Source organism: Ambystoma mexicanum, chromosome 2q (genome assembly GCF_040938575.1).
Source record: "Ambystoma mexicanum isolate Mex_15411 chromosome 2q, UKY_AmexF1_1, whole genome shotgun sequence".
Lineage (NCBI taxonomy): Eukaryota > Metazoa > Chordata > Amphibia > Caudata > Ambystomatidae > Ambystoma > Ambystoma mexicanum.
Window position 1 is genome coordinate 1101380068 of NC_090924.1, and position 21116 is coordinate 1101401183.

Sequence of the window (21116 nt, forward strand, 5' to 3'; positions counted from 1 at the left end):
GGAAGTCTTTACTCAGTATGATAAGCCAAGTGGTTTTCTTCCAATGTATCTCAAGCGTTTACTAAATTCTAGGCCGCAGGCAGAAATCTTAAGATTTCGGCTGAATCTACTCCCTAAGGGTGAAATCCAGTCTATTTGTAACAAGCATCCCAAAGACACAAATGTGTGCCCTCTATGTAACGGGATGACAAAGCAGTCTCTAAAAGATAAAGACTGCTTTTTTGATAAAGTTTGCTGATAAAGAGGACTGGTTATGTACTGACTACTTTTGATGAGGTTTGCCTCACCATAGAAGTGTTGAAAGTGTTGCCATCTCTGAGTTTGATAGGAAAATATTGAATTCATTTTATGACATGTAGGATTGAATGCAAGAGTGTTTTTCTTTTTTAATGTTCTTTTCTCTTTCCTTTTTTACTTTTGATATATTGTTTGTGATATGTCAGACTACTATGAAAAGTAATCCTTACTGCTATAACACTATATATATATATATATATATATATATATATATATATATATATATATATATATATATATATATATTCGGTTTATGATATACTTGTTTGCTGTTCAGAACTTGGCCTTTTGCAGTGGAAGTTTTTTTTCTTTTTGGGATGTCCCGTTTTACTTGGGATATATCTACTGCTTCTCATAGCTGATACATTTGAATGCAAATGTTGTACTAGACATAATTATATTCATGTACTTTTAGGGGACATATAATACGCCTTGAGTGTACACGCGTTCTGAAAGCTCTTTCTGGAGCAGCGTTCTCATGCTATTGTATGTATGTTAATAGTATTAATGGTGTTTCCATTAGCTCCTACTCATTGTTTGGAACATAATGTGACTGCTGTGACATTTATCGTGCAATTCTTTTCACACATTAAATGAAGCAATCATACAAAATGGCTGAGTGAATTTGCTCAAGCGAAGTAAACTAGATGACAGCTGACGCATTCATATGGAGAAGCATGCCTGCCTATTACAAAGATTTATTTTCTGTTCAATAGCATTTTAAAGGTGTTGGTGTTTAAGTGTCCTTTTATGGGATCAGTGTGTGCGAGGAGACGTTAAGGCTGGCTATAAAAGGCTGTGTATTATTGATCATGGATTCTGCTTTGGTGGCTATTAACCCCATATGAGATGAAAACTGAATGCCCGTGTATCCATAGAGTCGCATGTAATGTTTTACATGAGCCAGCAAAAGTATTAGCCATGACAAAATAGTATGTTTTGTTACTAATAGTTTTCATTTTTTATTTTATCCTTAGGGTTTTTCTAGCTGAACAATTTGAATTCCTGCAGTCTCATCTTGATTCTGTCATGCCCATGGCAAAGAAACCCTTTCTGCAGCAGTTCTACTCACAGGTTAGACATTTCTCCTATATATAGTGTTTACCTCATGTTAGTACCCAATGCTGAAGCAAAGTTGCAACAATAATAAACTGTGCAGTGTAAGAGTATGGTTCTAGCCGGGAACGTTATCAGTGTGCATGGCTCAGGACATAGAATTTCGTTTGAGTGTGCAGCAGAGAATATAACAAGGAATTTGGTAAATTCCGTTGAAACAATTCAACATATTGTAAACCTCTAATTTTGCCTCTTTAGCTTGTAATAAGACCAAGCTCATCACGTATGCAGCTGTCACTTTGCAGTGCATCTTACATAAAAACTACCACAAATTTCATTTATAAAATGTATACATTGCTCATATCGAAAGCGCAGGTCAGGTTTCCGACAGCAGTACCCTGTTTACTTGATTGAAAAAAAAACAATGCACATCCGTTACAAGTCAAATTCAAAATATATAATTCATTGTTCGTCATTTTGTTTAAAAAAAATTGTGGTTTTTTTCTGAGTGAATTTTGAATGACATGCTACCATCAAAAGGTGGGCTTTTATTCAAGATTTAAATCGGAAGACGGGTAGATATGGTGTAGGAAAGTGTTCCACAGTTTTATGCCTTGATGAAAGCCATCCATTTAGTGGAGAAGGCCAAGTGTGGCAGAGCTTGAGCTGCCTGAAGATGATTCATCAGTAGGTAGGAGCTAGGAAGGGAAAGACCTCAAAAGCAAATCAGGGAGCATGAAATTCAAAATGGATACAAAGTGAACTTTATATACCGACTTGAGGACAAAGGGTGGTAGACCAAGCAGGATTCATTACAACAGCCAAATTAAAAAAAAAGTTTTATTTGATTTGCCTACAACACTTAAACAAACAACTTTACATGTAATACGGCACACAGTGGCGGGAGTGACATACAGCTTAAATTTCTTGGCACACGTTTCAGTTTTCCAATACTTCTATCTCATTGTCTCTTGCGGGTATCCCAAGTGTTTCTTCCTGGGGTGGTGGGGTGTGGGGGTGCTGAGCTCCGTTCTGCTCTTCCCTACTTCTCGATGGGTCACAGATAGTGTTGTGCACTCACTTTTCCCCTACATTCGTGTTTTCGTTCCCTTGCTCATTGGGGCACTCCGAGTTGTTTCCGGCAGTAGGGGCGAATAGCTCTTGCACCATTATGTGCCATGCCATTATTTTCTTGCTGCTTTCATGTGTCCCTCTTTGTAGTGCCGTAGTCCATATGTTGATTCAGCTAGTGACCATTGTTTCAAGTCTGCCCCCATGCCTCGACTGCCGGGCATGTTTTGGATTTCCAGGGTGTCGCTATTCAGCGTTTCGCCAGGATGCCCATTAGGTCCTTCATTTTGGCCTGATGTGCTCTTTGCTTGCCGCCTCTCGGGAATAGTTCCAGCAGGTAGGACTCTGGTGACCAAGCCTACATTTGGATTCCGCCTGGAGCTGTTTTAGTTTTGATTTGGTCCCAGAATTTCACTATTACTGGACTGGCCCAAAACATATGCAGCATGTCTGCATCTTCTGCTGTGCATCTGGGGCAGGTCTGTTTTGTTTTGCATCCCATTTTGGATATTCTGCTGGGAGTGAGGTATGCTCTCGGCGTGACAAATAGTTCTGTTTGCCGGATTCTCGTATTTTTGGAAACCTTCTTTATGTACATCAAGGCCCTTGCCCATTCTTCGTCTGTGAGAGTTTTTGGAGCTCCATTTCTCATTTTCTGCGTGCCGGCAATTCTGCAGTGTTTTGGTTACGCAGGAGTAGTTAAAACAATCTGGACAAGGTGTGTCCTCCTTTGGCCACATCGTACCATGCATCCAATACCTCTTCCAATCCCACTCTGTCCCGTAGACCTGGCCATCTTTTATTAATTTCCTTCACCATGCTTTTATGTAGCATGTAGCATGAATTGGCCTTTATGTATGTTGTACTCTTCCATTCGGGTTTGGTACTCCACCCATCGTCTCTCTTTCCATAGGTCTCCTACTCGGGCAATTTCTTTCGGTTCCCAGTGTCTTCGATACGCCATAAACACATCTGGTCGGGTGTTCACCAGTCACGCTAGAGGGATCTGTGCTGAGTAGGGGTCCGGGCTTTCAGCCATAGGGTCAGGCCCAGTGTGGCAAGAGAAGGGAGTGTCTCGTGCAGGGGCTTTTTCATCCATATAATCTCTCTCAGGTACCAGTGTTGTAGCGCAGGCTGTAGGAGTAGTGTGTCTATGGAGGTCTCATCTTCCAGCCAGTGTGCCACGAACAACAGCTCAAAGTTCGGTAGTGTACTCCCGCCTGACTCGTAGTCTCTCTGCAGTGTTGTTAGTGCCAACCAATCTGTTTCTTAAACAGGGAATTCTCTTGCTATTGTGTTCAGTTGCCTAAAGTATTTCCCGGGTATATTGTAGGGTATGTTCATGAAATAGTACAGGAGACGGAGGAGTACTATCATTTTCAGCAGGGCTGCCCTGCCCAGCATCCGCAGGGGCAGCCTCTTCCAGAATGCCATGGACTTTGAGATGTTCCCGAGTGCTGCCAGCAATGTTTGGCTTTGAGTGATGCTATTGTGTCATGGTGTATATCTATTCCTAGGTAGCGGAAGGAGGTCGGTGCCCATTTCAGGCACAGGTTGGGCAAGCAGTCTATATTAATCCACCTGAGTGCCGCCAGGGGGTACAAGGAGGATGTTTCTTTGTTAATGGATATGGTTGACAACTTAGCAAATGCTTCTACGACGTCTAATAAGTGTGGCAGGTCATCTTGTGGATTATTGACATACAGGAGCATATCATCGGCATATAACAAAATTAGATGAATGGTGTTATTATGCTTATTCCCGCACCGCCGTACTTCATCCTGAGGAAGGTTGCAAGTGTTTCTAGGGCTAGTATGTAAAGCATTGGTGACAGCGGGCACCCCTGTTTCATGCCTCTATATATTCTCCATGCCTCTGAGATGTGTCTGCCTGTTTTGACCCTAGCCCTGGGCTCCATGTATATCAGCCTGATCCACCGCACAAAGCCCTCTCCCATCCCAAAGTGTTAGTGTGTGCAGGGGCCAGTCCCAATTCACTGAGTCAAAGGCCTTGGCCGCATCTAGGGAGGCACCTGCGCTCTCTTCAGGTCTAAGGTTGGTCTGGTCTATGACGTGATGGAGTCTTCTCAGATTCCACACAGTGTTTTGTCCCGGGACGTATCCCGTCTGGTCACAGTGCACCAGGCTATGTGTGACCTGTTTGAGCCTGTAAGCTAGAGTTGCCGTAAGGATCTTACTAACATGTTTGATCAAAGAGAGTGGTCTATATGATCCGCAGTCCAGGTTTCAGGACAGGTATTATTAATCGTCTCTAGCATACTATCCGGTAGTTGGCCCTGTGTATATGCCTCTGTGTAGGCTTCTAGCAATTTGAGTACTATTAACTGCTTGTATTTCTTGTAAAACTCCCCGGGTAGTCCGTCAGGTCTCGGGGTCTTGGCTGTTGGGAGGATTTTTCAATTACTGTTTCAAGTTCTTCTACTGTTTGTGGGGCTTTTAATAATGCTACTTGTTCTTCTGTTAGTTTTGGTAATTCTATTTGGGTCAGGGCCTCCTGTATCTCTCAGGTTTCTGCACCTTGGTTCGGAGAGTACATGTCTTCATAGGATTGTGAGAACACCTGGTTAATGTCCTCTTGGGTTCTAACCACTTCCCCAGCCTTATTCTTAATTGCGTTTATCGGGGCTCTTTGTGTTTCTTGCTTAGTCAGCCAGGCGAGGAGTCTGCCTGGCTTGTCACCCCCAGCATGTAGTTTTTTACATATTTCCCATAGTGTAGTTTCCCCAGCTTCTCCCAAATGGTGGTGCACTGTAGTCTTTATGATATTAGTTTGGCTGGTTCCTCCCGAGTTAACCCTGCCTGCTTCTCTGCCTCCGCTATGACTCTTTCTATATCGAAGAGCTCCCTTGGGATGCTCCTCTTGAGTCCCTCGGTTTTCTCTATTGCCGCTCCCCCGGCCACTACTTTAAAGGCCTCCCATAGGATTCCAGACTTGTCTACACTGCCAGTGTTATGTTGGAAGTATTCTTCTATGGTCTCCTGCATGTGTTCCTGGAATTCACTGTCCAGTAGGACTTCTGCTCTCAGTCGCCACGTTGGTGTAGGGGCCCTCTTGTTTGTGTATCGCCATGTCGCCAACAGCAGGGCATGGTCCAAGAGGGTCCTACCCTTAAATTCTATGTCTATAAATTCATCCATGGTTTCCGTCCCAGTGAAGATGTAATCTATCCGTGTATGTGTGTCATGTGGGGTGCTTTAGTGGGATTACCCGCGGGTTTAGTTATGTGTCTCTCTCCAGATATCCTCCAGCCTCAGCTGATTTAAGAGTGTCTTCAAGGCTTTTGCCGATGGCGCTGGTTATATTTGTTGTCTGACCTGTCTAGTATCGGGTTGAGTGTACAGCTGAAATCTCCTCCCCAGATGTATGTCGCCCCTCTGTATGGGGTGAGTTAGGGAGCAAGTGTCCCGAAGAACTCTGTAGCATCATGGGTCGGGACATACGTTTACCAAACCCACTTCTCTATTTTCTAACAGTCCATGCACTATTACCAGCCTACCCTCATTGTCTTGTTCCACTGTTACAAGCTGAAAAGGGGCACTGGGGGGGCATTGGGGGCTACCCACGTTAGTACCCCCCTGGCATACTTAGAGTAGGTTGATCGTACACCTTCCGCCCTCCCCCCACCCACTTTCTTGCTATCTTTGACTGTTTTTCCTTCGTCAGGTGTGTTTCTTATAGCATTGCTACTTTCACTTTTGATCTGTTTAGCCATGCGTATACCCTTAGTCTTTTGACATAGTTATTCAATCCCTGTACATTCCATGTAGCTATGCTTAACTCTTCAGGACTCACCATGGCAGCCCTTAATGCAACATGTCTCTTTCCATGGACCTGTTTGTTCCGCATATTCGCGCTTCTGACTGCTTCTGCTTAGTTGCTTGCCTCTGTACCCTTTGCTCCTGTTTTCGCTTCTACATTGTCTTCGACCACTCTGTAGGGGGGGTCATTCTGACTTCTGTTGCCTCTCAATTATCTTGCAAGGTTCCCCTCTCTTACGTGCATCTGTGCTTTTGTTCCATGCGCCTATGAGCTGCTCTCTGAAAATGGTGTATTCGCCCGCTCTGGTTCCAACTTTCAACCAACAAACTTGAACTTTTAACAAACGCCCAGCCACCCTCCCCCTGCTCATACTCTGCTGCTTCTCTTGCACAGTCCAAGTTTACTGAGAATGGCCCGCCGCAGCGCAATGCCTTCTAACTAGCATCACAAACCTTTTGGCATTCCGTGGGGTCACTCGCCGTGGCGACTGTCAGGGCAGCCTTGGGGTTGTTCTTTCTCTGTCTCCCGCTGAAGAATCGTTCTAGTCTTAATTCCATATCTTAACGTCCATCTATGTTCCTCCAAGCCCTTCCGGGCATGTTTGCTCATGCGGTTATGGAGATGCGTTTCTATTGTTATTGATATTTCTGGCTTCCATTGGGGTTTTCCTTGCTGGTCCATCCATGCATAGGCTTCTTCGGTGGTTTCTAAGAAGTGGGATCTGCTGTTGTGTAGCACTTTTAATTTGGCATGGTACAGCAACATATATCATTGGTTTGCTTTCCTGAGGCACTCTTTCGTTGGTCCGGACCGTGCTCTTTGACTTTATACTAGTACAGTGTAGTCCGGGTAGATTGCTAGCCTTGAGGAATTTCTGGTGATCGCTCCACCTTCTCTCGAGAAGGTAAGGATCTTTTCTCAGTCGTTGAAGTTCAGGTTTTTGGCTATCATGGGTCTCAGCGGGGCTCCTGGAGTTTTTTTTTTTGGCCAGGGCTCTATGGGCTCTTTCCACTGCAAAGTCCTGCGACATCCGCGCCCACCTCTTGCAGCAGTAGCTTTTCTATATAATTTGTGGGGTCCCTGCCCACCTCTCCCTCCGTAGGCCAACAATGATATGGTATGATTGGTTATTTATAACGCTCTTAATACCCAGAGGTTTCTAAGCGTGCACCCGGGGATCAAACCTGTGTTGCTCTCTGTCGTCTTGCTTCCAAGGCAAGCAGGTTGCCCCTGAGCTATCCTCCCAATACAAATGTTTCATCAAGCCCTTCCCTCTGCATCCTTCATCCTGTGCTCCAAGGTTTGTATTCTTCCGAGCATGTCTGTGATTTGGGATTGGGCGTTTGCAATGCTGTTGGTATTATCCTGCACTTGCTGTTCCGCTGTGTTCATTCGATCTGCCAGGGCCTGAACGTCTTGTCGTAGCAGGCCCAGATCCACGATTACTGCGTCAATTTTATGCTCAAGTGATGACTTCAGCGCTGCTATCGCCTCTAGGATGGAGTTGTCTTCCTGGCGCCCTGTTTGCTGCTGTGCCTGGTGCCTGTGTTTGGCAAAGTGTGTGGGACATTTTCATTCTTACGGGCATAGGACTCCATTTTGGTTTGTTTGCCCTTGCTCCCTCGTTGCTTGTCCGGCATATCTCTGGTCTCCTAATTACTGTTTTAGCTCTAGTCGTTGCCACCTCACCTGGGCAGGTGCGATTTGTTCAGATTAATCCTAAATTCTTTAGGGGCAGCTAGGGGCTGTGCTAATTTCAAGCCCCCCCCCCTCCACTGTGCGCCTCTCCTTTTGTTGAGCAGGACTCACTGCTCAGCTCAGTGAGTCAGAAGCTCAGAATGCCCTTCCCAGCATTGTTGTCTTGATCGGGTTGCTGTGTGCTGAGCTCCGCCCACTCTCACAATCTTCTTGCCTCCTCTGGGGGGGAAGGGGTGAGAGGGGGCCAGCGCTCACCACACACCCATGCCTCTTCCCTGGTTTGTTTGTCTCTTTCTTATCTATACGGTGTCGTGGGCTGTTCTTGCCCTTGCCAAGTGCTTCGGCAGGTGCACTATCCTCTGCCAGGGGTGCAGCAAAGCCTCTGTCCGGGAACACTCAGTGTCTCTTGCTGCTGTCTCTCTGGTCAGGGCAGGGATTGTGTTAAGGAGTTCCTTCCTTTTTCCTGCTCAACACCTAACGCTGTGTTTGGCTGCCTTCATGCTCCCAGGGGGCTGGATGGGGGAGGTCTGATTTCGTAATGCGCCCCTGCTGCTCTTGATTGTCGTATGCTGGCTGCTTCCCTCCGTCGTGTACCGTGTTGCTTCTGTCCCTGCTCGCTTCCGGGGAGAGGTGTCCCTTCTCGTTAGGGATCTTTTGTCAGGGCTTAGGCATGCTGCTCTTGCCTCCTCTTGTCCTGCGGCTCGGGCGGGATGTCACCAGCTTTCCTCAGCGGGTTGCTCGCATCTGCTTGCTGCGCCTGTGGGCTTTTAAACATTTTTTATTTGCCAATCTTCCAGCGTGGTGCGGTGGGAGTGGGGGAGTGGGCGGGTGAGAGGGGCCACTGCTCCGTGCCACGTGTGCCCTCCCCGCCTTTGGCCCCATTCTTCAGCTGCTCGCGCTCCTCTCTTGGGCTCACCTGTTCCTTTCCACCATTCCTTGAGGCCGACCACAGAGCAGTCAGCTCGGCTGTGTTACGTGACGGTCTTGCGCCTCTCTCCAACGCCGGCTCCCCTCCGATGCGGTATCCGGCAGCAGATCGTCGTGTTCACCGACATTGCTATTTGGACTTGCTCGCGTAGGGCTCACACCGCAGTCGCTCACTGCTCCACCATCAGCGCTCCAGCTTCCCTGTAGTCTCCTGCGTGCCCACCTCTCTGTGCAGTCTCTTCAGGCCGGCCAGCTCCCGTCCTCCATCTTGTCACCCACTCTCCACGACTCGGTTGCAGGCTGCCATGTGGTGGCTCCTCGCTTCTATGCATGGCGGTTTTCAGCTTGGCTGCTCCTGCCAATCTCCGACACCTTTTCTTGGAGTTTCTGAGCAAATCGCACAAATTTTATGGATTTGCACTTAGGATCACTCGGGAGCTCTGAGGTCTGCCGCCTCACCGCATAGCCGGCAAGCCACACCCCGTTACAGCATCCACTTTTATTCAACTTTTCGGGTTGACTGCTCTAAGCAGAAAGCCCTATGTAGTGAGAGGAGAAAATATTAAGGCAAAGTAAAACACATCTTTGCAAATATAACGTTAATAATGACAATGGAAGGGATTAGTTTCCGCTGTCTGTTAATTCAGGCATTAGGATGTCTCCCATGGAGTATAGGTTTGCTCTTATAGCTGGAGTGTCTGATTCTATGGTCACATGCCGTAGGTCTGGTCATGGCCCAAGGTTAGCTTCAGATGCAGTTAGGGCCTCAATAAAATCATCATTATTTGTCTAAATCTTAGATCCCATTTCCTCCTTTATAGCATTTATAATTGTATAGTATAGTGGTCAAACATTTCATTTGCATTTGCCAGTCCTGTCTGCAGAGTAAATTTATATTGGACACCTGTGAGTCAAATTCTAAGCAGCAGCTCATGGCAAGTGGACTGCAGTCTTTGTTTGGGCTTTCCCAATCCCTATCTAATAAGCTCATTTAACTACTGTAGTGTCCCTTCAATGAATTCCTTTATAGAATGAAAACTTGTAGTGGTAGATTTTATGATGGCAAGAGCACAGAGACACTGGTTGGCAACAATAAAGTTAACGTAAATTTAAAAGTTAGTCTTGGTTTCAAATGATAAATTTAAAAAGTCCAATTAAATTCATATTTATTTTAAGCTGTTTTTCTTCTGTAACAATTTTCACACAGATGTTAGTTGCCACTACCACAAACATTTCATTAGTTGAGACTGCATCGAGACTACTCCAAATGAGCATGGTTTGAAAATGTTTGTTGCTGTATGCAGTCGTGGGGAAATTTTCTTTTCTTAAATTTGCAAACACAGTTCGCGCAGTCTGTAGCAAACTAGGTGACACCTAGTCTCAACTTTTATTACAAGTATGGATGACATGCAGGTAGGTATAGGTTAGCAAGGTTCGAAAATGAGTTTCAATGAGGAGGAGCTTAAACCAGCTCCAGGGTGTCTGGCATCATCAAAGAGGCAGCAGCTGACACTGGGGAACCAAGAGTGAGTATGCCGCTCACCATGAATCGAACTTCCACATGAGATGTACCTGTTAACTTATTGCAAATACCTTTTGATTCATTATGTTTAAATGTATACTAGATATGTCATATATTTTCTATAGTAGCATTCTCAAATACTCAGTTAATGTCACGTTTGCATGTTTGTAAGGCACAAATTGCCTGGGGAGACAAATGTAGCTCCTGGTACCTGCTGCTTTCAAGCTAACAAGGCTCCCCTAGGCTAAAAGCAGGAGCTAAATCGCTTCCAACTCCCCTCAATTTCGAACCCTGGGTAAGGTCCGAGCTTCTGGATGGAGGCACAGGCAACAATGGTTTTGAGTTTCAGCAGATCGATCCCTTACACCCCATGGTGATAGCTGTAGGATTGAAGATCTTTTGTGGATTCACAAATCTCATTAGATATTAAAATGTAGAAGCTATTGTCTATGATGTTAGGGCATCCCTTCTGACTCTTTGGGCCTCATTACAAGTGTGTCGGTGTGGTAGAAAAGGCTGGTAATTCTGGTTCCAGGATTCTTACTGTAACCAGCACATTTCAAGTTTGCCAGTGTGGACCACGGATCTCCCTGTAGGGAATTCAGGCCCCCACCGGCAAACAAATGCCTGAATCACCGGCACTGTTAGTAACGGTGTCTGTGATTCAGTAAATCCCATTCCAATGAGTCCTAAAGGACTCCATGGGAATGGGGAACTTCCGCTGCCCACAATATCCCAGTAATACTGAGATAACAGGCAGCGGAGATGGTAAGTGCAGTTTGCCGGTATCCGGCCAGTAATTATGATGGGATACCGGCAAACTCATAATCAGGGCCTTTGTCTGAATGTATAATTAAGGTAGAAAGATGTTTCCCTTTTATGCACATTGTCTTCTTATTGCCAGAAGCCCCGTTCTCTGAGTGAGTTCTCACACCAACATTCATCTTCCTCTTTAAAGAAGAAGACCCTCCGCTCCAGGGTTTCTCCTGAGCGTGAAAAAGAGGTTCCACCCAATCCTCTATGCCAGAGAAATGGGAGAGTTTCTGTCTGTAGGCGTTAGACATCTTTTCCAATGCGCAGGTAGCTCTGGCCTTGTCGACTGTGGCTCAGGCAACAGCATTGTTGGTTTTGGCGCCCTCTGTTGCGACCGGCAGGGTACTTTCATGGGACCATTCCTGCATGCCTATGGTTCGAGCATGGAAGCAAAAAGAAGACAAGGCCACTCAGCGATGACAGGCCGCCCTTTCGGGCATCCCGGCACTAGCGTCTTTGCCCTTGTCGTCACCAATCAGTGCTGTGGGTACCGCGGCTCTGCTGAAATACGGCCCAATCACTATGGGTGCTTTTATGTCAAAGATGTGTTACATCTATGACCATGAGGGTGACCAGGTCCCTTTAGGGCTGGAACCTATGTGCTCAAGGGAAGGGAGGGATTCTCAGAGGAAATTTACAGTGAAGGCGAGGTTGTGCCGACACTGGCTGTGGACCTGTAAGGAACCAGTGGTCTTGATTCCTCCCCAGGAGTGGATTTATGCCAGCTCCCACACCGGAAAAGCCCCAAGTCACGTTCTAGCGTTTGATGGCTAAGGTTGCCAGTACTCGGGGATGGTCTGCTCCATCCATGTCCAAGGTTGAATATGAACTTTGTGACATTCTGGAGGAGGCCCCCAAGAAAGAGATGCTCCTGCCCTTTAATGTGGCGGTGGACACACCCGTACTGGAGGCGTGGGAGGAGCCTTGTCTCTGTTCCCGTAATGGGCAGAGACATTGCAAAGAAACACTGTCCCATTTCGTCAGACCCGACCTTTCTCTTCTCCCACGCTTCACCGGAGAGCTTTGTGGTTCAGGCTGCTACAGCTAGCCTGAAGACATCTGCCTTTTGTTAGGGAGAATTCTCTCTTTAGGCTGAATTTCCTAACCTAGTGAGTCCCCCAGCAGCTTTGCTGGATTTCTGGAGTTTGTTTTTTTCTCCTGCCAAGAGTGAGACTCTCTTTCTCCCACTCTTGGACATGATTAATGGTGTTCCTTTGACTGTTAATGTGTTTTATGGGCTATGGGGTCCTTTACTCAATAGGGTCTCATGTGTTTTTACTATGTGTGTTACACAGCACTCTCCATGCAGTAACACAGGGGTGTCATAGTGACACCCCACCATAGACTCCATACCCTGGGACTGACTACTGTCTCCCAGGGCATGTAAAGTCGCCATTGGCTTTACTAGTCCCAAATTATTAACAGAAACCAGTACGAACCATCATATTTTGGACGTACTGGTCGGGGCAATTCGATTGCCCCGGGGTCTGTTAGTCGAGGGGGCACGTCTCCTTCCCCCCTGATCGAGTTTTGGCTGGTGGCAGTGGATACTACTTTTTATATTCGACCGCAAATATATTCCTATGGGATTTTCCCATTGTTCGAGGCTACCAACTTTAATTATTTAATTCTCATAGCCTCGAACATACCGCCGGTTTATTTATTTAATATTAATTCGCCGGTTGGTATTTTTTGCCAGGACTCGATTCTAAAATGGCGTTTGTGTTCTCTTCTGTGACTCCAACCCAAGTCGAGCCCTTTGTTCCACTTTTTGGCGGGCTTCTCCACAGAAGCCTCCAAAAGTGGTGCCACTCTGTCTGGGTACCACAGGGGGTGTGGGAGGGGGTTTAGGCACCCTGGACTGAGTTACCTTGGTAACTCAAGTCGCACTCTTCTGTGATTGGCCCAAGTGGTGAGCCGGCCGGCTCACCACTTAGCATGTTTGATTGACAGCTAGGCCTAGTGAATGGGGTATGCTGCATAAAAGCAGGGCTTTGGGGACTGGAACTTCAGAAGTCGCCACAGGACCTGAGAATCCGACGAGGGAGAAGCTGAGCCGACCTACCACGACGACACCACTGGTGGAGCCCTGCAGAACCGACTCACCACTTCCCGACGACAGAGAAGATCTCCCGGCTGGAGAGGCTTCTTCCCCTGACTAGTGGGCACAACCAGTTTACCTTCTTCTCTTCGAACCCCAGACCGGCTAGTGGTCGAATTGCCTGTGCCAAGAACCCGGCAACCGGATAGCCACTTGCCACTGGTCCTTTTACCTGAGAAAACTCTGCGGCTGGTTTCTTCCCTGGCAGTGCAACGGACTCCTGTCTTCCTCCCCGACGAGATCCTCTCTTCCCCCGGACGAAGCACCGACTTGCATCCGCTGCCAGGAACAACTGCCCCCGCTGGAGTATTCTCACCACTTTAAGGTACCGTGTCCGCCAGGCCTCCCTTTCTAAAGATTGCTACAAGGTAACAATAATCCCTTAACCTTCTGGACTGGGCTGGCCGCCTTGACCTTCTAACTGGTCCCTTTCTTTGGTCCAACTCTTTTTGAACCTTTTCAAGACTTTTTGTGCACTGCAACTGTTTGACCTTGGACACAATTTGTTTGATCCTCTTAAAGTGGATCCGGCCTACTGACTCTGAACTCACGGTGTTACTTTGCCTTCCTCTCTTGTTGTGTTCTGGAAAAAGTGTTGGGATCTGTTTCGATTTATTCTCTGTTTTTCTCTCCCTTTTTCAAATGAATTATTAGAGTGCCATCTACGTTAAGCGCTCACCGCTGTCTGAAAATAAGTGGGGCTTTACTTAAGACTTGTCTAATATTCTTTTAAGGGAGCGTATATCTTTTAGTGACCGTGTTTTTGAATTGCTTACTATTAGTGCCTGTGTGTTTTTCTAGATGTGGTTTTAAATAAATAATTATATCTCTTTTACACCAAGCTCTGGTCAATGTTTACTTGTTCTACTATGTTCTTTTGACCTATTGTGAATACTCTGTATACTGCCTAACTCTTCTTGAGGGAAGTCTGACTGCTCAGCCACAGCTACCAAGTGAATCTGTGTGGTACAGACTGCTACCAAGTGGGTTTACTGCCAAACACCTGTAGTCCTAAATCTTTTGCAGTGGTCCCAGAGGGAACTGCACAGGTTTCTGCCTAACACCTTTCCATCCCTTCCACCGGACAGAGAGAGTAAGATGTTTGAACTTTGGAGCAATAACGTTTTTGCGTCAGCCAGTATGGCACTGTGGGCTGTAATTGCCTTTTGCGCCAAGGCAAAGTTTACCTCCGTCCTTGGGCGGCAGTGGCCAATGCAGCCGAGCACATCCCAGAGAGTGAGATGTGGAACGACTTCCAATCCCTGGTCTCTGATGTCAAGGAGGCGGCACACCAAATGCTGCAATCAGGGCTGGACAAAGTGGACTCGGTGAGTAGTGCCATGGCGACTAGCAGGGTGGTCAGGCGCCACTCCTGTCTGTGGATGTCAGGGTTGGCGGTCGACGTCCAAGCCAGATTGTTGGACATACCCTTCGACGGCAACAACAGTTTTGGAGTTAAGGCTGATGTTAGGGAGAATTCTCATAAATTGCTGATTTCCCTTACCTAAAGAGTACCCCAGCAGCTTTGCTGGATTTCTAGGATTCATTTTTTTCACCTGGTAAGAGTGTGAGCCTTTTTCCCACTCTTGCATGTGTTTTGCTGTGATTGTATTTTTACTGTTTGTGTGATCTTGGGCACTGGAGCCTCACCTACTCCATGTGCACCACTTTTTGTGTGTGTTACACAGCACCTTCAGTGCAGTGACGCAGGGTTGTCTTTGAGACTTCCCACTGACTCAATTTTTCTGGGGCTGACTACTATCCCCCAGAAACAGGTAAAGTTGGCAATAACTTTATATAGTCACTTTAAACCACAGACCCAGTACACCCCATCTTACATGGAGTATTGGAAAGGGTTAACTCTTTTCCGTTTTTTTGTCTGTGCCTCTTGGAGCCTTGTTTGGCTCCCTTAACACTAAGACTTGGCTGGTGGCAGTGGTAACTACCCAAACTTTTCTACCGCGATTATCTTATATAAACGTGATAATGTTTTAGGCTATTATATTAGCCTCAAGCATAAACCCGCTTGACCAAATACATTTTATTTTGGCTCCGGATGGGTTTAGTTGCCATTTCTTTTTGTTAAAGTCTTTCTCATGTTTTACTCTGCGCGCCAAACCGGGGATGATTCCTTTGTTCACTGTCTTTTTGCAGGCTTCTGCACAGAAGCCCTCTTTCAAGCGCCTGATAGTTTGGGTAGGCAGGATGTGAGGGAGGGATCTTCGGACCCCTGCCATGGGTTGCCTTAGTAACCCAAGTCGCAGTCTTGTCTGATTGGCCAAGGGGACTGGCCTTGCCATCCAGCCACCCTGCTGTGTGATTGACAGCCAGGCTGTATGAATGGGGTAAAACTGCATAAAAAAGCAGGTCTCAGGGACTGGAAGAGCAGAGTCGCCACTGGAACGAAAGAACCAACGAGGAACTGGAAGAAGAGGACCCCTACCATGACTGAACCACCCGGTGAAGCCCTGCTGCAGGTCCGAATCTCCAAATCCGACGACAGAGAAGATCCTCCAGGAAACTCCTTCCCTTGTGCTGGCGGGACCAACCAGTTCGCCCAAACTACAAGCCAGGACCCCTCCTCTGGTCGAATTCGCTGTACAGAGCTACAGTGGGCCGGATAGCCAGGAAGGTCGGTGTTACGCTCACCTGGCTCCCACAGGGTGTCGAGCGGAACTGGACAGCCACGGTCTCCACCAACGTGATGTGTAGTGCAGAGATGACTGACTGGACTGGCCCACCTAGCTTCGTCTGCTTGACCCGTAGAAGTAGTCTCCTAAAGACGAGTGAAGGGAATTAGCCACCTGTGGATTTAAGTGGTAACACCTCACTGCGTCCCCACTTATCACTTCTGACATTCCCTTTCACAAAGCTCACCTTATAGTTTTGTATGATGAGCTCTCCATCCTGCGAAGAATGTAGGGGCGCGTTGATGGCCAGTTACTTCAATGGCTTGAGGGTATTGAAAGAGTTCTGGACAAATCTTGGCTCCAAACCTCCGTGCGAAAGGCCGTAAGTATATAGTTCTAAAGAGTTCAAAATGTCTGAATAATCACTCTTGTCCAATTCCTTGTTTCTTTTGCAGCTTAGACCCAAAAGATGATCGTCTTGTGGCAGCTGAAAGCGTTCAGGTAAGAGTCTGTGTTTTGTAACACTGTCCGGTAAATGATGCCAAGGTTTAACTCGCTGCTTTCTCTTTTCTTGCAGGTGCAGCGTAGGAAAATTTGGCGTGCTGGTGGATAATACCTCCTGTGGTAAAATCAGGTAAGCATATGGTGGCAAGAGATTGTCCTTGTTTGTTCCCTTGGCTCACCTTGTTGTTTTCTTGTCCCTCTTAGGTGTTGGAATGCGGCAACCTGGTGATGGAGACAGCACTGGAGCGTAGAGATGCTGCGAGGAACGGCGAGTATGGCGCGGCGCTGCTGCTGGCCATGTGACGCGTTTAAAATGAAGTCTGTTTCTGGTTGGAAGATGCGCTGAATCCGAAATCAGGTAAGAAATCCAGTAAAGTTCTTGTTCTAACCTTTCTTCTTCTTTCCCTTCTTTCTAGGCGCTCTGGACTCGAGGCAGGCGTGGCAGGATGCTGGATGCTGACTGCAGACACGGTGAGCGTTACGCTGCTGGATGCAGAATAAAGCGAAGCATGTGCTGCTCTTCGGGCGTGGTTTAAATAGCCTTCAAAGTAGTTCCAGGTAAGTATTCCTCCACAACCACACCGAGTAACAAAATAGTTCCTAAGATAAAATAGTCCCTTCAAGCCTCACATGGGCTTGGATGCTTGGATCCCTTGCAGCATGGTCTGCATCAGGTAAGTTTTAACATATGAGCCTGGCGCCTATGGCGCCAGGACTGATGTCCCCTATGAGCCTGGCACCATAGGCGCAGGGACTGTACCCAGATAGCCCCTAACAGGGGTTGCTGGGTTTGCTCCAGGTAACATGATGCCTGCTTCCCGGGTTGATGGACTTGGTCTGGATGCCCGGGGGTAGGCATCATGACAGTCGGACCCTGCTTGGGTTTTAAGGAGCGCACCTTTTATTTGTTGTTTTGCTCTGCTGCTGGTTTCTTCCCTGGGTGGCGCAGGACCCTCCAGTCTTCCTACTTCGTGAACCTGCAGAAACCACCAGGAACGTCCGCCTCAGCTACAGCTCCCTCTCCGTTTTAAGGTACTGTGCAAATCCGGTTGTCAGTTTCGGTAAGCAGTGAAAGTGTTTGAAATCTTTCTCCAATCCGAGGGCTTGTCCTTCTCTTCTCTTTGAACTAACTTTTCTATCAAACAACCTCGTCCAGAATCTGTGCCACGAACTTTACTGCGAAGTACACTGTACCCTATTATCTTGAGCAAAATACTTTTGACCTATTGACTTTGGCCCTAAACCTTTGCTATCTGATTTTAACCTTGTAGTCGCTCTTGTTCTATTGCCCTGATTACTTAAATGTTGGAACTGCCTATGTCTAAAAACTTTGTCTTTCCTCTCTTTTAAATTGCTGGAGTGCCATTTTGCTCTCACTTCATTTGTGAGCTTAACTTGTCTGGAATTTAAGGGAATTGGTGTGGTGTATTTGAGATTGTGATTTTTAACTGGTTTAGAATAGTGAAATGTTATACAAATGTTGAGTAAATAAATATATATTCTTTTACTTAGAAACCTTGAGTCAGTGTTTGCCTGAACCATAGGACTTGCTGTCCCTTTGTGTAACTCCTTGTACTGCTCACTTACTCTTGAGATAAGTCGGGCTGCTCCTTTACTGCTACCACTATAACTGTGTAGTACGGGCTTGTACCAAAGGTGAAATTGTACTGTCACTTGTAGTCCTAATTGTGTGTAGTGTTCCCAAAGAGCACTGCATATAATTCTGCCTAACAGCTGACGACACCCACTCAAGAAGGTCAAGTCGCACTAAGTGACAGCTGAGTCCATGTAGCTTGCAGTGCAGCAGCCCTCTGCACAATCATCGTCTCGATGCAGGGATTTTCTCCCCTTCCCCGCCTTTGCCCCTTGAGGCTGCAGTCTATCTGCTTTGGGAAGAGGTAGACGCTTCCCGAGAGGAAAGCGAAGAGGTGCCCAGAGGGGTGACGTTGCCATGGCCACTGTCTCCTCTGCACCCCATGGCGCAAAAACCACAGTGATGTGTTTTGCCAAACGTCTCGGGGGGCTCTGCTTGTTTAGCACGGAATGGTTGAAAACGTTGTCACTTTGTCTGACATGGGCCTTATAGGTCACCACACATGGTAATTGCCCCCTTTTCTACAGGCACCGCCAGACCACAGTCATCTCGCTACCCACTTGTCTCCAGACCCCATCCTCCTGGAGGAGGAGCGCAAAGCTTGTGGCGAAAAGGTTGATAAAGCTGGTTCCACGCTCAGAATGAGGAAGGGGTGGTACTCCACCTATTTTCTTGTGCCGATGAAGGACCGTGGTTTGCGTCCCATTCTGGATCTGTGGCTGCTGAACTTGTTTATAAGCAAGGGCAAGTTCAAGATGGTTACTCTAGGTCAGATTCTGCAAGCCGTCAGTCTGGTTGGTTTCCTTGGACCTTCAATGTGCCTACTTCCATTTACCGATTCATTGAAAGCACAGGAAGTACCTGAAGTTCGCTGAGGGCCAACACCATTATCAGTTCAAGGTCCTGCCGTTCGGTCTTTCCCAGCCCCCAGTGCTTTCACCAAGCTGATGGCAATGATGACAGCTAGCATCACGAAAGTGGGAATTCTTGTCCTTCCCTACCTGAAAGACTGGCTCTCCGTCCATGCACTCTTTTGCACAGCTTGGGCTTTTCCCTGAACTTCAAAAAAGTCTTCGGTTTCACCTCCCAGTCTCTCCGATTCATCTGGGCAGTCTTGGACACGCGCCTGCACAGGGCATTCCAGGAACAAGTCTCATCTTTCCTGTGCTTTCTGGGCCTCATGGCCTCCTGCATACTGGTGGTGTCAGAGGTGAGGTTGCACATGAGATTGCATCAGTGGCCTTTAGATTGCCATTGGTCGCAGATCCAGGGCCACATGTTCCACCTTCTGCAGGTCTCGAACGAGGTGGCTCAGGATCTTGCATGGCCAGCCTTGTGAGACAACTTGCTGGGAGGCACGTTGCTTCACCAACCTTGGCTCCAGCTGACGTTAGTCACGGATGCATCTCTGACTGGCTGGGGGCACTATGGTCTCTGTAAGGAACGCATGGTGGCAATAGTAAGACAGACACAAGTGACCACAGTTCAAGGGTGTGTATTTAACTTTCACAAGGGGATGATAAACGCCTATCTAAACCTAAATCTACAGATGGGAGCAAGCTATGGCCATCAAATAATAATAACGCAGTCCTAGTGCAGTTTTTTCAGATAAAAAGGGCCTATACTAAAAAAAAGATTGCCAATCCTTATCACTAATTTACAAATAATGTGGGGTAATGTTCATGAAAAACAAAGAAGTGTTCACAAAATGGTATGTCAGGATGCTCGGGCCATTGGCCTCCCTTCCCCACGTTTTCAGCACAGGGTAAGGCAGGCCACTCGAGCAAAAGCACACACTCTGGCTTCTGCGGTACGAGGATGCTGTTCAATTTCCACAGTTCAAGACCTATTGTATTTAAGTCTCTTTAATTCTTAAGTCTCTTGAGTCAGAGGGCCTGCTGCACCAAAAAATAAGGAAATGTTCTTTCCCCTTCATGATTTCGCATGTACACACTTCGGGTGTTCATCCTGGATCCCCATCAGCTGGGCTCAGATCCTTTCAAAGCAAAAGTTTAACTCAAAATTTCCAGGCTCAGATCCCTCTCAATTAGTCTCCTTCAGCCAGGCTCGGACCAATGGCGATGTACTTTAAATGATCAAAGACTTTCGAATGTGCACAGGATTTAGCTTGACCCGCTGCATGACCACTTCGATCTCAATCTTCGTTTTAATTTGCTCAGCCTCAGCTGGATACCAAACGGAGACTTTCGAATGAGCGCCCACGCGGCTCCGGACCACTCTGAATATGGTATCTTGACTTGGCCTCCCAAAGTGTAATTGCTCTTGTTAATTTCCAATTACATGTGTGTCACTCCTTGCCAACACCTCATACACTGTTGTCTTTATACAAAGTTGCCTCTTGCATCCTTGGTTCAAAAATCAAGCTGGTTTGGTATCACTCTATTCGACTCAACGGCTCTGCTGTCTTTTCTGACAACGCTTTGTTGTAAAAGCCAAGGACAGTACCACAGCTGCAATCTCTCCTCCCTGCCTGGGTTATCGACGCGGGAGAGGCCCGAGTACCTCTGACACAGTGCAAAAGTTTGATCAGCCTTTGCTCCTTTTCTTCGGTGTCTTACGTTCCAAGGTTCATGAAAGTAACTATCTTTAGAGTTCCAGGGTACTACCCTCCTTGTGACCCTCTCTGTTATTGCCGGCTTTCTCCTTGTATTAAACTGCCATCTCAGAACTGCTGTCTCCTTGTGTGTTTTGCCTCGCTCAGAGTGCGCTTGCATGGTCCGCCTTTTATCCGTGTGGGGAAGTGTGATGGAAGTCAGGTGTGTGTAATGATCCGTAATTGCCTGGCCTTGCCTGACCATGGTGTTGGGACATGTCAGGTATACGGCTCAGGTGTTAGTCCGTTGTCGCTCACAGTGAGCTGTCCATGAGAAAGTGTTTGTGTCGGGAAAGGGTGGGGAGCTTGAGTTTCTAGGTATCCTACCTGTTAGGATGGGGGAAAGGTGTCATAAGGAAGGCAATACCACATCTCACCTTTTGATGTCTCCCTTCCATTCCCCGAAGACCGCTCATCCAGGTGATGCTCCCGCACTTGTCCACCCCCAGGAACTGGATCCAAAATCAATGGTCATGTCCTGGCCATCTGGATGATAGATTCCAGGGAAC

General features: G+C 47.1%; 1 protein-coding gene across 2 annotated transcripts in view; it reads left to right on the top strand.

Annotated features, from left to right (window-relative positions):
• VPS50 (VPS50 subunit of EARP/GARPII complex) overlaps nt 1-21116 on the top strand; it is a 2190829-nt gene that overhangs the window by 1966133 nt on the left and 203580 nt on the right. For both annotated transcript variants that reach the window (XM_069648466.1, XM_069648467.1), the window contains one exon: nt 1275-1371. In XM_069648466.1, coding sequence (XP_069504567.1) covers nt 1275-1371 — 97 coding nt within the window. The remainder of the gene's footprint in view (nt 1-1274; nt 1372-21116) is intronic.